Source organism: Mastacembelus armatus, chromosome 15 (genome assembly GCF_900324485.2).
Source record: "Mastacembelus armatus chromosome 15, fMasArm1.2, whole genome shotgun sequence".
NCBI lineage: Eukaryota > Metazoa > Chordata > Actinopteri > Synbranchiformes > Mastacembelidae > Mastacembelus > Mastacembelus armatus.
In genome coordinates this window covers 6,445,720-6,459,526 of record NC_046647.1, presented here as the reverse complement: position 1 = coordinate 6,459,526, position 13,807 = coordinate 6,445,720, and the positions used below count along the sequence as shown (strand labels likewise).

The window sequence follows — 13,807 nt, the reverse complement described above, 5'->3', positions numbered from 1 at the left end:
TGGAGATAAGCCTACTCTCCTTTTAAAAGAACCCATCAAGTTAACACTGCTGTGTTCAGTTAAAACAAGGACGTTTTATCTAGAGTGTCTGTAAAAGCTGCTCCAGAGTTCAGGCTACCTCATCACTACCCCAACTGACCCCACCCAGCTGGCACTGTGGACTTGGAGCAATATGAAGAGAATCTGAATTATTTCAATGGATCCTTTCCTTACATCAACTTAATTAAGCTTCTCCTCTCAAAGATGTTGCTATTAGAGATATTTTTTATTATTATTAGATTAGTAGATCTTATTCTTGTATAATCCCATTTTTGCATTCCTAATCCCAATCCCATTCCCAGCTATCCAAGGAGCAGAATCTCTCTTTGAATTGACTCTCCAGAGGTTTCTTTTTTTTCCCTCAGGTTATTTAGGGAGTTATTCCTTGTTGCTATATTAGGCCTGTAAACCCTTTGAGACACTATGTGATACTGGGTTACGAAAAATCCACATATTTGACTGAAGCTGCCTTTTGTCTGTTAGCTCACATTTTATTGTTGTTTTGTTTACTTTGAAAACTGATTCTATTCACCAACCAATGCCAAGGACCAAATCATGGTCCAGAATAATACAGGACATGATTTAAAATGTTAACCCCTTTTCAAAAAAGGTTCAAGTAGCCAAAGAGCTACTTACTATTCATTAACAAGATAAAGGTTGACACTGTTCTGTGTTTTTCTTATTTGCAACAAATCTCATGAAAATACCAAATTCAGCAATGTGCCATCTATCAAAGCTTTGCTACTTCCATGAAGACAACCATGCCAGAGACATCTGAGTCTAACAAAGAAAGAAACCTTCACTTTCTAGGTCTGTTTAAAAAGATTAAGTCCATAAAACAGAAGAATAAACTTGTCTATGAATCGGTAAGCTCCCACTCAGATTAAAGACTGATAAGAAGGTCACTACATATTTTAAGAATTTGCTTTAATGGGAGTATATTCTGCCTTTGTTGGGAACTATTTTCAACTGCAGATTCAATCACACTCGTGAGTAGGTGCTGTAGCAGCACAGGGTGTGTGGGATCAACTCAAACTACAGTGACCATGCTCGTGGATATGAACGGACATATCCTGTATGTGATGGGTAATTGATTATTGATTTTTAGATAACAATGTGAATATGGCACAGCGGGACAAGCTATATGAGACTGTGGTTACACAGACATTACTTTTTATGAGGAAAAACACATTTTTGTTTTTTCATTGGATGTGTAGAAAAAAAGGAAAACCACTGCATATCACCAGACTTACTTAGCTTAGACTCTATGCTGTCTTGATTGAATATAAAAGAATGGGACATTGTGACTAATTTGCAAAAACGGGGTCTAACTGAACACATCCTTGGCAGCCACCCTACAGCTTACATGGCAATTCTTCCTTGCATAAAAACAGTCAGCTATGTATACATGTACAGTATTCATATCAAAAATCAAAACTGTGAGGCCTCTAAATAAAAATCTGAAGGGCTCTTAATAAGCCATGCCAAAAGATATACTTCTTTGCTTGTCATGTTATCTATCCCCCCCCCTTCAAATTACGTAAGTCTCATTTTCTGCTGTCCTTATCTTCCTCCTAGGAGTACACAGGGGGCCACATTGCATCAATAGCTGCTCCCTAATTACAAGCCTAGTAACCACCAGCAGCAGCTCTGCACTCTTACAGTACATAAAAAGAAGAGACTGCAGGGCATTGCTGTACTCTCCTTGTATGCTGAGAAGAAGAATGCACTTTTACAAAGTGATAAGGACATAAGGGTCAAACATCAGAGGTCATGGTGCTCATGATTAGTTGCAGCGGAAAATGCCATGCTGTGTAATAAACCACTTGCAAAAGTTGAGTCTATTATAAAAATGGCTGTCGCCTTTAACCCTCAGCCTTTTCTGTTTTCGTGGTGATATACTTTTGCTAATCAGGCCCTGGCAGCAGTGAAATGGAGGGGCAGTGGTGAGCATTCTGGGAGCTGCTGTCTTGGCTGACAACAGGGGTGGACATGCAGACAGCCAGCCAGCCACAGGGATGGATCCCTTCTACACTAGCCTAATAGAGAAAAAAGGCATTTAATGTGTTTGTCTAGACTGTCCAGCATTGTGCAAATGAGGTGCTGTCCAGTTCACTTATATGCAGTGAACAAATACAGCAACCCAATTGAAAGACAGCGACAGAAACTCAAACACAGGCAAAGAAAGGGAAAGAGAAAGACTGAGAGAGAGAGGAAGGGAGAGAGAGGCTGTTTATTCAGCATGCCCTCATTTCTACCAAGCTGTCTCTGGACCTCAGAGAGGGTTGCACTGTCAACTAGGGAACAGCTGGTGAGGGATGGGAGAAAGAGGGGGAAGGGGGACATTTGAACATTGACACTTTCAGATCAGATACCATATGATGAAGTGAACAGTCCATTTTTTTCTGAATGTGAGCACTGTTTGGTTGAGACTGTGTGCAGTGTTCTAGGGCATGAATCATGTATGTCAGATGGCCCCTGTCACATGCAAAAGGACAAATGGGACCTTTTCCATTTTAATCATTTGTGACTAATCTTACACTGTGCAGCAGATGCATGAATCCACAAAGAACCGCCATAAAAAAAAATCATTTTCATCTCACACAAGTGTTTATATCTCACTAATTGTCTGTGCCAATGTGTGCCAAAATCATCAACTCAAATAAATCAAAATGCAGCTACATCATTATCTTTCATAAAGACTTCTTGTCATTAAGGACAGTTTTACATTTCAAGCAAATGGTTTGCCTTTCTATAGAAACCCTAGCAGGGATTTGGCTGCCAATTAATCAGTGACTGCACATATAGAACATCAAAACTGTGAGACTACCAAATAGCCTATTACCTTTCTTTACACACATATGCACACATCAAGTGCAACAATCCCTTCTGCTGTGAGCAGCACTATTATAATCTTTCATACACTTAGCTGAGGAGCATACATAATTTGAATAACAATAGGTTAGAGCAATGCAATTTCTAACCAGGCTAAACGAGGGATACACACGGCATTAAAAATAGAGTGGCCAACACACAGTATGAGGGAAAAGGGCCAGGAGTAAGTAGTGGCTTACTCCAGCAATGCCAGGATAAAAAGGTTGATGTCTGAGATAAATGGTGGTTTGTGAGCTCTGAACTCATTAGTCATGGAGAAAACAATCTGCATAACATGTCAGGTTATTGGCCAGCAGCAATTTGTTCTGGGAGAGTGTGGAGGGGGGGGCACTGGATGAGCCAGAGCCAGAACCTTCGCATGTCACACCAAAACAAGTCTGCAGTGATGACTTTTCAACAGCACCCCTACACACACACACACACACACACACACAGACACACAGCAACTCCCATGTGCTAAAGTAATCATGCCTGACATCACATTTAAGTTAATGCTTACAAATAGAACATGAGCACATTTATTAAATATTAACCTAACCCAAACCTCAGCTCATGTGCAGTACGTTCGCACAGCACAAAGATAAGCCTCGGAGTAAGAGGGTAAGTCAACGGCTGGTGAGGAGGCTGCATGGCTGCCTACTCATGGATGGAGGTGGATTAGTGCTCGTCTGTCAGATGACACTTTTCAAGTCCAAGTAGGGTAAAAGGGTGAACTGGGCTGAAAAATAACACTTACTTCAATAATCAAGCTAGAAAATCATGACAAATCTTAACACATCACTGATTACTCATTATCTATAAAACTGCATGTTTACTTTTAGTTATATTTGTGGTTTATTCAAGTTTTCCCAGGATAGTGTGTGTTCATGTTTGTTATGGTTTCACTGACATCTTTAACAGAAAATGCCAAATAGCAGTACCTGAACTGATGTTCTGGGAATAGTATAACATTTTAGGTTGTATGCTAATTAGCCTTATTGCTAAGACGTAGATGAGAAGATCAATGCCACTCTCTCGTCTAACTGATAAGTATGTAGCTGGAGCCTGCACTCAGTGACTTATTTTAGATTGAAAACAACGGGAAACAGTTAGCCTAGTTAACCACCACCAACAACATGTTTACAGCAGGTTATGTGGTCAATCATTTCTGGGCTGGGAGCAGTGACTTTCTACAATCTTGTTGACACTGAGGTTTTCTCCTCTTGGCCAAGAAATAGTCTGGCACTTGATCACCAACTGTAATGTGTCATTTTTACGTTTTGCTGTTTTCTGGTAGTATAAGACCAAATGTGTTAATTAGTGAGCTCTACACATGATGGTGGGTGGATTTTAGTAACTGTTGACATAGCAAGGCTAACAGTTTCCCATGTTTTTGGTCTTTATGCTAAACTAAGGTAACTGGCTGAGGGCTTGATAGCTTATATTTACCAGACAGACATGGCAATGGTAATGACTTCCTCAATTAAGTCTGGGCAGGAAAGCCAATGCATGTATTTCCCAAAATAAACTATTGCTTCAAGCAAAATTACTTTTTGTTATCAGCAATAATCTTCTATTTCTGCAACAGAATCTAATCTGTACAAAGATCTTAATCTCAGTAAACTTTATAGATTATAGATATATTCTTTAACACCTAATACACAGCCATGCTGCCTGTGTATGCTCTCCAAAGGCTAAGAGGTGCATATTGTATGACGCCCCATTGCTCTTACGTAAGCATCCTTTTTTAATCCACTATCATCTAACATACAACCTCAAGACATCACCCCTTCTTTTCATATCAGTCTGTCATCACCTTTACGTCTTCCCCTCCCATTACACTGCATAACAACAGAAAATGGCAACACAGTGCTATGAAACGTGCTTGCATATCTAAACAGGTCATCACCATTATCACTGTAAATCCTTTCATCTCCCAAAACACACACACACACACACACACACACACACACACACACCAAAGTTTCTTTACTAAAGAAATGTCTCAGAGAGAAAAGTCCAGGGAGTGAGGATAAAGTTAACTGCTGAAGCTGGAGCTTGAACAATGAAAACAGGCTTGTTGTATCATTATCTCTGCCATAAGCACAGATGTGGACAAACGGCTAATGAGGACCCACAACTTTGAGAATGCTGCACGCTGTCTGAAAATAGAGAAAATAAGACACATAAAACCCTGTTTTTGAGCTGCAGAGGACGTGAAAGTTGCTGGGAGGTTATTTTCAATTAGCAACACGTATTCTGCACAACTTACAGTATGTGTGTGTCTGTTTGTGTGTGTTTGTGTGTGTGTGTTCGTTACCCACAACTGTGAAACAGCTGAATATGGATAAACAACTCAATTTAGACAATGTTTTTTTTAGGATGTAATCACAACCAATTGGCGTCTGTTAGATGAGGCTGAAGCAAAGAAGACTTTCTAATTTTATCTCCTCCTACCCTCCTTTCATCCATTCATCCTTCATTTCCTCCAAGTTACTACCTTTTAAGAGACAATGAAAACAACTGGGTGACAATAAACATTTCAGGATGCACCAAAAATGAAGTAAAGTTAATATGTTGTTAAATTATTTGTTTCTCATTCATCAGTAAAAGCAGTTTAAAAAATTGATGCATGCATTCTCACAGCCGCTTTACTATGTAGATATTTTGCCTCTCTGTATGGGAGACAGGAACTTGTGGTCAGCTCTGCTATAACGTCACACTGCTATTGAGTTTGTACAAGGCTCAACCAATGAGAACTAATGTATCAAGATGGGCTCCTGTCCTGGTTGGTTTGGTTCGAGACACAGGAGGAGCAGTGAAGACTAGTGAATTGTGGTCTACTTGGCATTTTTGAAGCAGCAGATACTCGCACTGAGGCTGCGAAGGCTCAGAATGTGAAGTGAGGTGAAAGGATCTTATGTAAGAACATTTTCAAATTCTTACCTCAAATCGCTCTTACTTTTTTCTCTGTGTCAACTCAACTCTGGGCATTTCAGTCCCTGGGGATATTCTCAACAAGTACAATATTGCTGATAATACTTCTGTACTTTTTGTAGTTTTGTTACATACTGCTACTTTTACTTCAGCAAAAGGATCTGAATCCTATAATACTGGACTATACTGGACTATTCTTTTTCCTTATTAGCATTATTTCAGAGCACTGACGTCAGTAAATATCACTGAAAACTCTTAAATGCAGATGCTTATATTCATGATTACAACTACCCTGTGTAAAGACTGTCTTCTCTAACTAACAGGTCACCGATTCTACAGTAACTGTGATGCTGAGCCATCACTGGATTAGCCTCCTGTTTCCTGGATTCCATGTCACTTTATATATTCATTATATCCTGTACAGTGTATAGGAATAAATGTCTGAACAGCTCTTTCCTTATTGGACCATGGCCTTGGAGCCTTTGTTATGATTGGATACGTACAAAAGCCAGCCACCCCCTCCGTGTGTCTCTCCTTCTAAAGGTCTGCTCCTGCATATTAAATAGTCTGGAGCATTGCAGCAATCAAATGCAGAAACTCCATCTACATTTTCACCTCAATGAATACATTAATAAATAAATGAATAAATTAAGCTACCTCTGAGACACTAAGAACACAGTGCAGGGTCTGGTGGCAGAGAAACGAAGTGTGTTTTTTGGGTGTGTGGGGGGGGGGGTAAGACAGGAAGGGGGTAAGGCTTGCTATTGTGATGAAGACAGATGATGGGCCTGCATTGCTGTACACGAGTGAGTCAGTCCTCCCTTCAGACAGACACAGGCCTGTGGGAGGCAGAGGGGGAGGAGGAGGCGTGACAGAAGAAGGGAGATGGGGAATTACATGGGAACTGTCCCTGGTGCTGAAATCCAGAACGCTGGCTCCTAACAGCTCAGAGCAGAGAGGAAATAATCCAAAATGCTGGCATGCTGTCTGTCAATACCTGACCCACATCTGAAACCATCTGTATCATTAGTTTTAGTGTAACAGGTCAGTAACTGAAAAATAAAAAGATGCACCTACCAATTTTGAAATTCCACAGCAGAGGGCGTATAATATATGTCCAAACCAACACTGTAGAGGCCGTTGCTGTTGAGTTTTCCCACAGAGATCCTGTCCCAAATCACTTATTTGGCATTCTGATCAAAAAGCCAGGGGAGTGGGATTCTGTAGCGTGTAATTCTTTCTGAGCCAAGCCAAAAAGATTCTCATTAAAGTATTTTATATATATCCCCAAACCTCCATCCATAGGGATAAATGTATTGGGTTGTTGTGCTATTTGTAGACTAATCATCACCACATACGCACACAAACACAGAGAAACATACAGTCTATCCCCATAAGAACTGAATGTGGAAGTCTGGATCAACAGGAATTAGAAATTGCGTTGTGCCTTTCAGGCACCCCCCACCCAAATTCTTTGAAATCATTTTGTTGCATTATTCATCTTTCAAAGCTGTCATGTTCTGTGGTTTACCCTCTGTCGGTTTGCTCAACATCACAGATGCACCATGAGATAGATTCTTAAACTGTATACTGCAGACAGCTGATCTAATAGGAAATTCAGCTGCATTCCTTAGAGCATATGAAGGTGATCCAGCCACAGTATATAACATAGTGGTGTAACTGCTGAGCACATTACTCCACACCCAGTACATACACAGCACCATCACCATTTTTACATTGTCACAGCAGAAACATGTAACTTTGCTCACCGAGACTTTGCAACTTATTACCTTGATTTTCCTTTACAGCATCAAAGCTATAGGCTGTAAATGGTGTTTTACTGCTTTCTGCATGATATACATGATCTGCATGAAAGCTCCATTGATGCAGACTCCTTACTTACAATTACTGCAAATTACAAATGTTCTGCTTGCAGTCAAGTTAATAATATGCTGTTCCTCTCAGTTTGACATGAAAAGATTATGCAACAGGTATAGTACTTGCAGAAGCCTCCCTTACATAGAGGTTCATTGTTGAAATATTCAGTATTATAGATGAGGCCAACAGGCGAATGATGTCACAAGTCAGTAAATAAGGGTCCTTTTCTCGGGCACTGCAGAGACCAGGCGGGTGTGGTGACTGCATTAGTAGACGCGCAATTCCCGGCGCAAACGCTCGCATTAAGGCCATGATATGGACATTTTTATAACGGCTTTGCATCACCGCCATGACTTGTCGGACGGTGTTGAAGTTTAAATCATTAATCTGCTGCCAGGAAATCTAACATAATGACCGAACTCGCTTTATTCTGGCGGCCACGAGGTGCCCATTGGCGGTGCGCCTCCCCAAGCCCATGTTTGATAGAAAAACACATGCACAATGACAATCTGACATCTGCACTCCATCTGACAACAACTTAGTATTCTCCACAGGCACCCCACTCGCTCCCTCTGAGCATCCCATGCCGTGTTTTTGTATGCCGCTTTCCCTCTGTACCCCACTCATTCTCATTCCTATGCGGCTTTTTTTATACCAAGCTTATTTCCACACACGAACAACAACGGAATTGAACAGCGACTTCATAAAATATGCAGGTAAAAAGGCAACTCGGAAAGCACCGACATCTCAAGCACAACACTTTCCATGATCTACTGAGAACTGACCTCCCAGTCTAACGAATCCCACTCTTCGGTAAACATCCGGAGGATTTCTTTTCATCCAAAAAAGCGGACCAGGCGCAGCGGCTCTATGGAGCGACTGGGCGATGCGATGCCATTGCGCTTTTTGTATTATCCTCATGAAATCAATTTGGACAACGGGACGTCGTCGATAGAAGGCATCTCGGCGGCGTCGCGACCAACTTGAGTGACACAGATGAACGATGGTGTACTTTACAGTCCAACATTTTTGCTCGGCGATTGTTGCAACCAATTAGCACACCACTTGCGCTCGGAGGCGAATAGCTCCTGACAAGGCGCTCCTTCTCTTGAGCATCGCTTCTATTTCAGCTGCTGTGCTGCTTTTTGAAAAAAGGTGGCAGACTATACAACACACGCAACTTCTCATTTCCAGGATACGGGGGAAATTTAATGTAGTGCACACTCCAAAGCCAGTAAATCCCCGTAGCGCATTTGACAAATCCGTTGCCTCTGCTGAGGAGCAACAATAAAGGAAGCTTTTAAAGGTCCCTGCACGAAGTGGTTCTCACAACACGTGACTCCGTCTATTCCATGCTGACAAAAGATGCATTAGATCCATAATAGGCCCTAAGTAGTGGAAGACACGTTTTGTGGGGGCATGGATGCGATAAAATGAATGACACTGGTACCACACAGTAGACTACTCACCATTAGCACAGCAAAGTTATTATGATGGGTGCAATGAATAGTGGTCGTGTTGCCCCCGGAGCCTGTTATGTGGCAGCCCTCTGCCCTCCAGCCACCGTATCCATCTAGCAGGTCAAAATCCCAGTAGGCTGCGGTTGGGTCTACACCCAGTGCGAAGTGCCTGAGAGCAATAGTAACGGAGTGCACGGCGCTCCCGAGGCTGCACCCATCTGCAACAAAATCAACACATTCAATTAGGGAAACCAAGTGGAAAGTCTGTAAGTGCTATGGCAAAAGAAGCGTGGACGTGGTGCGCACATTCACATCCAAACTCCTGCATGCACAAGGCACGCATCATGCAGGACTGGCCCTGCTAAAGTGTCAGACTGTTACTGCATTTGACAGACTGCCGTGTTAAGTGTTGTAGATGAACTTTAATCTCAAACAGAAATCTAAAGTAACCGTTTTCAGACAGAACGCGGCCGTAAAGGCCAATGTGATGTGGACATTCGTGTAGCGATTTCATCCATCCAAATTAAATAAGGAGTAAAAGTAACAGCAGCGTAGTTTGGATATATTTTGGTGCAGAGGAGTCTGTTAACATGTGGCGCAGAACATACTAATATACAGCGTGTTTGTGTGTGTGTGTGTGTGTGTGTGTGTGTGTGTGTGTAAGCATGTAGTCTATGTCGGTACACAACAGCGTTGACATCACAGATGATGATAAAAATGGATTTCCTCTTACCTAATTTGGTGAAAGCAACTGGTGTTGAAACGCTCCTACGCTTCCCATCATCCGCGAGATTTGACGAATTCCCCGTGCATGGAAAGAGTTTCCCATTGCGAAACACAATCAGCTGCAGCTTGCAAGTGGAGTTATCAACAGATTGCAACGCAGAGGAAGAGAAAGGCGTACCAGCCAGCGGTAAATGGATTGAGGCGACTGCCACTGAGTTCTGCGGATGGAACAAAAAAGAGAGGAAAATGAAAATTCAATTATATCTCCGAGATGCGCAGGGGGGGAAAACTAACTCCCATAGAACACAGCCAAATTGCTTTCCTCTCCAGGAGTGGAGGCGACCATAGACCACAAGTGACCAAGGGAATGAGAATCACGTTTGAAGCGCTCTAGTGCGCCTATTTGGTCAGGCTCCCTGCCGCAGAGGTGGAAATGGTTCTTACCATTTCAGCTTGAGGGCACATCAACACTGCAGCTTGATTTAAAGAGACAACCGGTCTGACTTTATCTCTTTTCACCGATTACAAACGTCAGAGAAACACAAAAAACATCCCTGGAAAGATTTGGAAAAATTGTGTTTTAAGAAGAACGACATTGGCAGTGGCTTTGGGAACCAGAATATCAAGGTGTAGGGGCTCGCCATCTTCGAGCCAAGTTTTTTTTTTTTTTTTTTTTTTTTTGTAACTGCAAGCAAAAAAGTCTAATAATCTCATGGGCTGCCATAGCCTATCCAAAAATCCCACCGGAGTTGCATTCAAGATCCACACTTCCTCTGATCTGTTATGACCTGGAGCTTGTAACTTTACATACTTAATATAACATATTAGCAGTCATGAGCCTCTGCCTGTTCTACCCCAAGAAAATTGTGTAAAAAAAAAGAAAAGAAATCAGGATCCAGCCTTTTGGAGCAGCATGATAACAGCTGCAGCAACTTTTGGCACAGCTCAAGGTTTAGTTGGTTATTGCCCCTGGTGGACAGAAATGTTGCCTAAGGGTGCGGGGACTAGTCACTGACTGCACTTAGGACAGGATGATGGACGTAACCCCACCATGGATTATAAAATGCTTCTAAAGTGGCCGCAGCAGCATGTAAGTCCTACATCTGTGGTCACTCACTTAACTCCACACATCTCATCACAGGCTCTCATGTGTTCAATATTTCATACATAAAAATAGGCAGAAGAAGAGGAAGAGGCATTACAAGTGTACTTGCACAGGCAAATACAAATCTGTTATTCTAAAGGAACTCATGGTTCTTATTCAGAAAAGTACTTTTCTGGTGTCTTCTAGTTATTTGAGAGCCCAAAATTAGACACACACTCACTGCTGTTTCAAATACACATAACTTAGGATAAAGACAAATTTCTGCAGAGGAACTTATTTCTAAAAAGAGACAAAATGACTGATGGCCCCCACATATCTATCCCGTCAGTGACATTGATGAAGAACGATGCTAATGCCAGTGCTGATGATCAGAACATGCCCAAAATAAAGATCATGATCATGTTACATGGGGGCCTGCTTTTCACGTGTGAGACGATCAGCGCTTTGGAGGGAGGGAAGCATCCTGCCCAGGATGAATGTGGATGCCCATAGAGTGCCCTTACAGTTAATGAGGCATTGCTTAGTCAGATGTTTATCACAATCAATGCCCAGGAGAAAAATGGCTGCATTTCTTAATCAAGTTAAACAAGAATGCCTTTGTCCAGTCCCATGTTTCCTATGCTGGCTAAACTATCGTGGTGTTTGTTAAATATGTGCCCCCTGCAGATGTAAGAGGCTGGTTTGTTTTGATCCTTCTGGCCCTTCTGTTATGCCAGAGAATAACTAACACAGAGCAAAGGCATAAGAACAGTTCTTTTATAATACAGTAAGTTTGTGCAAGGCTTTACAGCATCAGATTTGTTAGTTTATGCATTGACTTCCTTTTGAAAGGCTATTGATTTTCATCTGGCTGGGTGTACTTTATATGTAAAGGAGAGAAAGACAGAGAATTCTTGCCTTAAAATTATTGTTGCATTATTTTCTCCAAACAGCTCAAGCTGGTTGTCCTGGCATAAATTATAGACAACAGGGATGGAGTCTGAGAGTATTTGAACCTCATGACAATCAAGTGAGTTAAACATGGGGGTCTGGTACGGCTTTCAAGGGATCCTTTCTCATAGGAACAACATAGATACCAGGTGACCTCCATACCCGGGGGAAAGGTTTTCAAAGCGTACAACTCACAAAAAGAAATGTTATCTTATATACTTGTCTCCTCATGTCTTTCTAAATCTTTTATCCTCTTTTATGTGGCGTATCAAAGGGATTTACAGCCCAGAGTGTGTGCTATAAGCCACAGAGTGTGCAAGTTTCTGTTCTAAGCAACAATCTATGTTCCTCCAGAGCAACGAAAACAGCTACATTTCCTCAACCCCAACGCCACCAGGGACCTCACACTTCAGAGTTGATTTAGCTGGTTGTACCTCAGCCATCTGACCTTCCTCCAAGCCCCTCCCTTACTAACAGGGCAGCATGCGGTAGCCTTAGTAACCATAATCACACAATCCCCTCCATCTCTCGCTCCAGCCTAGGGATCATTTCTTTTTTCTTTTTTGTGTCACTTATTCCTTTCCTTACGGAGGGCATTCAGGTGAATGTCAGCAGTCACCTCCTATTTCAGGCAGTTCCCTCTTGCCTACATCCCTCCCTCTGTCCTCCTCCACCTGCTCCTTGATGCACGGACCCAGCTTGATAGTACCACAAAGCTGCAAAACAGGCTGCAGGGCAAAACACAACAGCAGGGTCTGACCTGGGGCAGCCACCAAATCACAGCATAAACATCACGATTAAACATGGCTCCTTGACCTCACAGGGGGATTACAGTCACATTTGTTTAGACAAAAAGGAGAGCATTAGGACAGCCAGCAAGTTTTTTATTGTATGATCCAAAATTAGAAAAAAAGCTACAGCTCTGAGCCTTTGTAGATATATCTGTGGGAGAGAATTTATTTATTTGTGCAAAGAGCAACTTGAAAATTAACTATGAATAAAATGAAATTAGCTCAAAGGGCAGCCTGCTGAGATCAGCCCCAACTGAGAAGAAGCGCTGACTAGCATGATGGGAGATTTGCATAATTTGTTTTTGTAATCATTGGCAGTCCTGTCAGTGTGCAAATAGTCAAAGACAAAATGACCATGAAAAATAGGTAAACATCTAGAGACTCCATGTGGCTGTTTCTATCCATGATGTTTTAGAGTGCAAAAATAAATCACACTAGCTCCTAAGCAACATTTAGCATTACATGCCTGACGGAGCTGCTTGCGAGGTTTGGATGCATTTGTTTAATCCGACATTAAAATATAAACAAAGGAAACATAATTCTACAAGTGACTGTCATGGTCGCAGCTTAAAAGACGATTTCCTCTTGAGCCTCTTGAGCATTTTGATGTTGTAGTGTTGCTAGTATTACTTATCAAGAGGAATTAAATACAGTGCTACACAGTTGCCATGTCAACAAGAGTCTGTTTCCTCCAGATGAGACCATTTGAGCAGATTTGAAGCAGGAAATCAGGCCCTTTGGAGAGGCAGAGCTTCAGCTGTCAGCGACACTCTCCTCTGTCAGCTCTGACTCAAACTGTCACATCACAGGGCTGGGTCTTTACAAAACATCCAAGAGGCTGCAACAGATGGACAACATTGTTTAATTAAAAAGGCACTGTGGAATACAAATGAATGAATTCATTGCGTGTAAAAGCATAGCTAATATATTAGCTCCAGGATGATTGATAATGAGCCAAAAGCAAGTCTTTGAGACGAAACAGATCTTAGAAGGGACAGTCACTGATTTCCAGCATTAATTAATGCAAATGTATGACACAGTCTACGGGGCCTCGTTGGCCATTGTCG

General features: G+C 41.9%; 1 protein-coding gene across 2 annotated transcripts in view; it reads right to left on the bottom strand.

Moving 5' to 3' along the window:
• The window catches only part of adgra1b (adhesion G protein-coupled receptor A1b), a 134,336-nt gene that overhangs the window by 39,929 nt on the left and 80,600 nt on the right, over nt 1-13,807 (bottom strand). Inside the window, exons 1-3 of one of the 2 annotated variants that reach the window (XM_026310057.1) lie at nt 10,359-10,555; nt 9,922-10,132; nt 9,198-9,406 (exon numbers count right to left, since the gene is read on the bottom strand). In XM_026310057.1, coding sequence (XP_026165842.1) covers nt 9,198-9,406; nt 9,922-10,132; nt 10,359-10,379 — 441 coding nt within the window. In that variant the 5' untranslated portion in view covers nt 10,380-10,555. Of the gene's footprint in view, nt 1-9,197; nt 9,407-9,921; nt 10,133-10,358; nt 10,556-13,807 lie in introns of those variants that run through there. The other variant, XM_026310056.1, reaches the window with a different exon arrangement.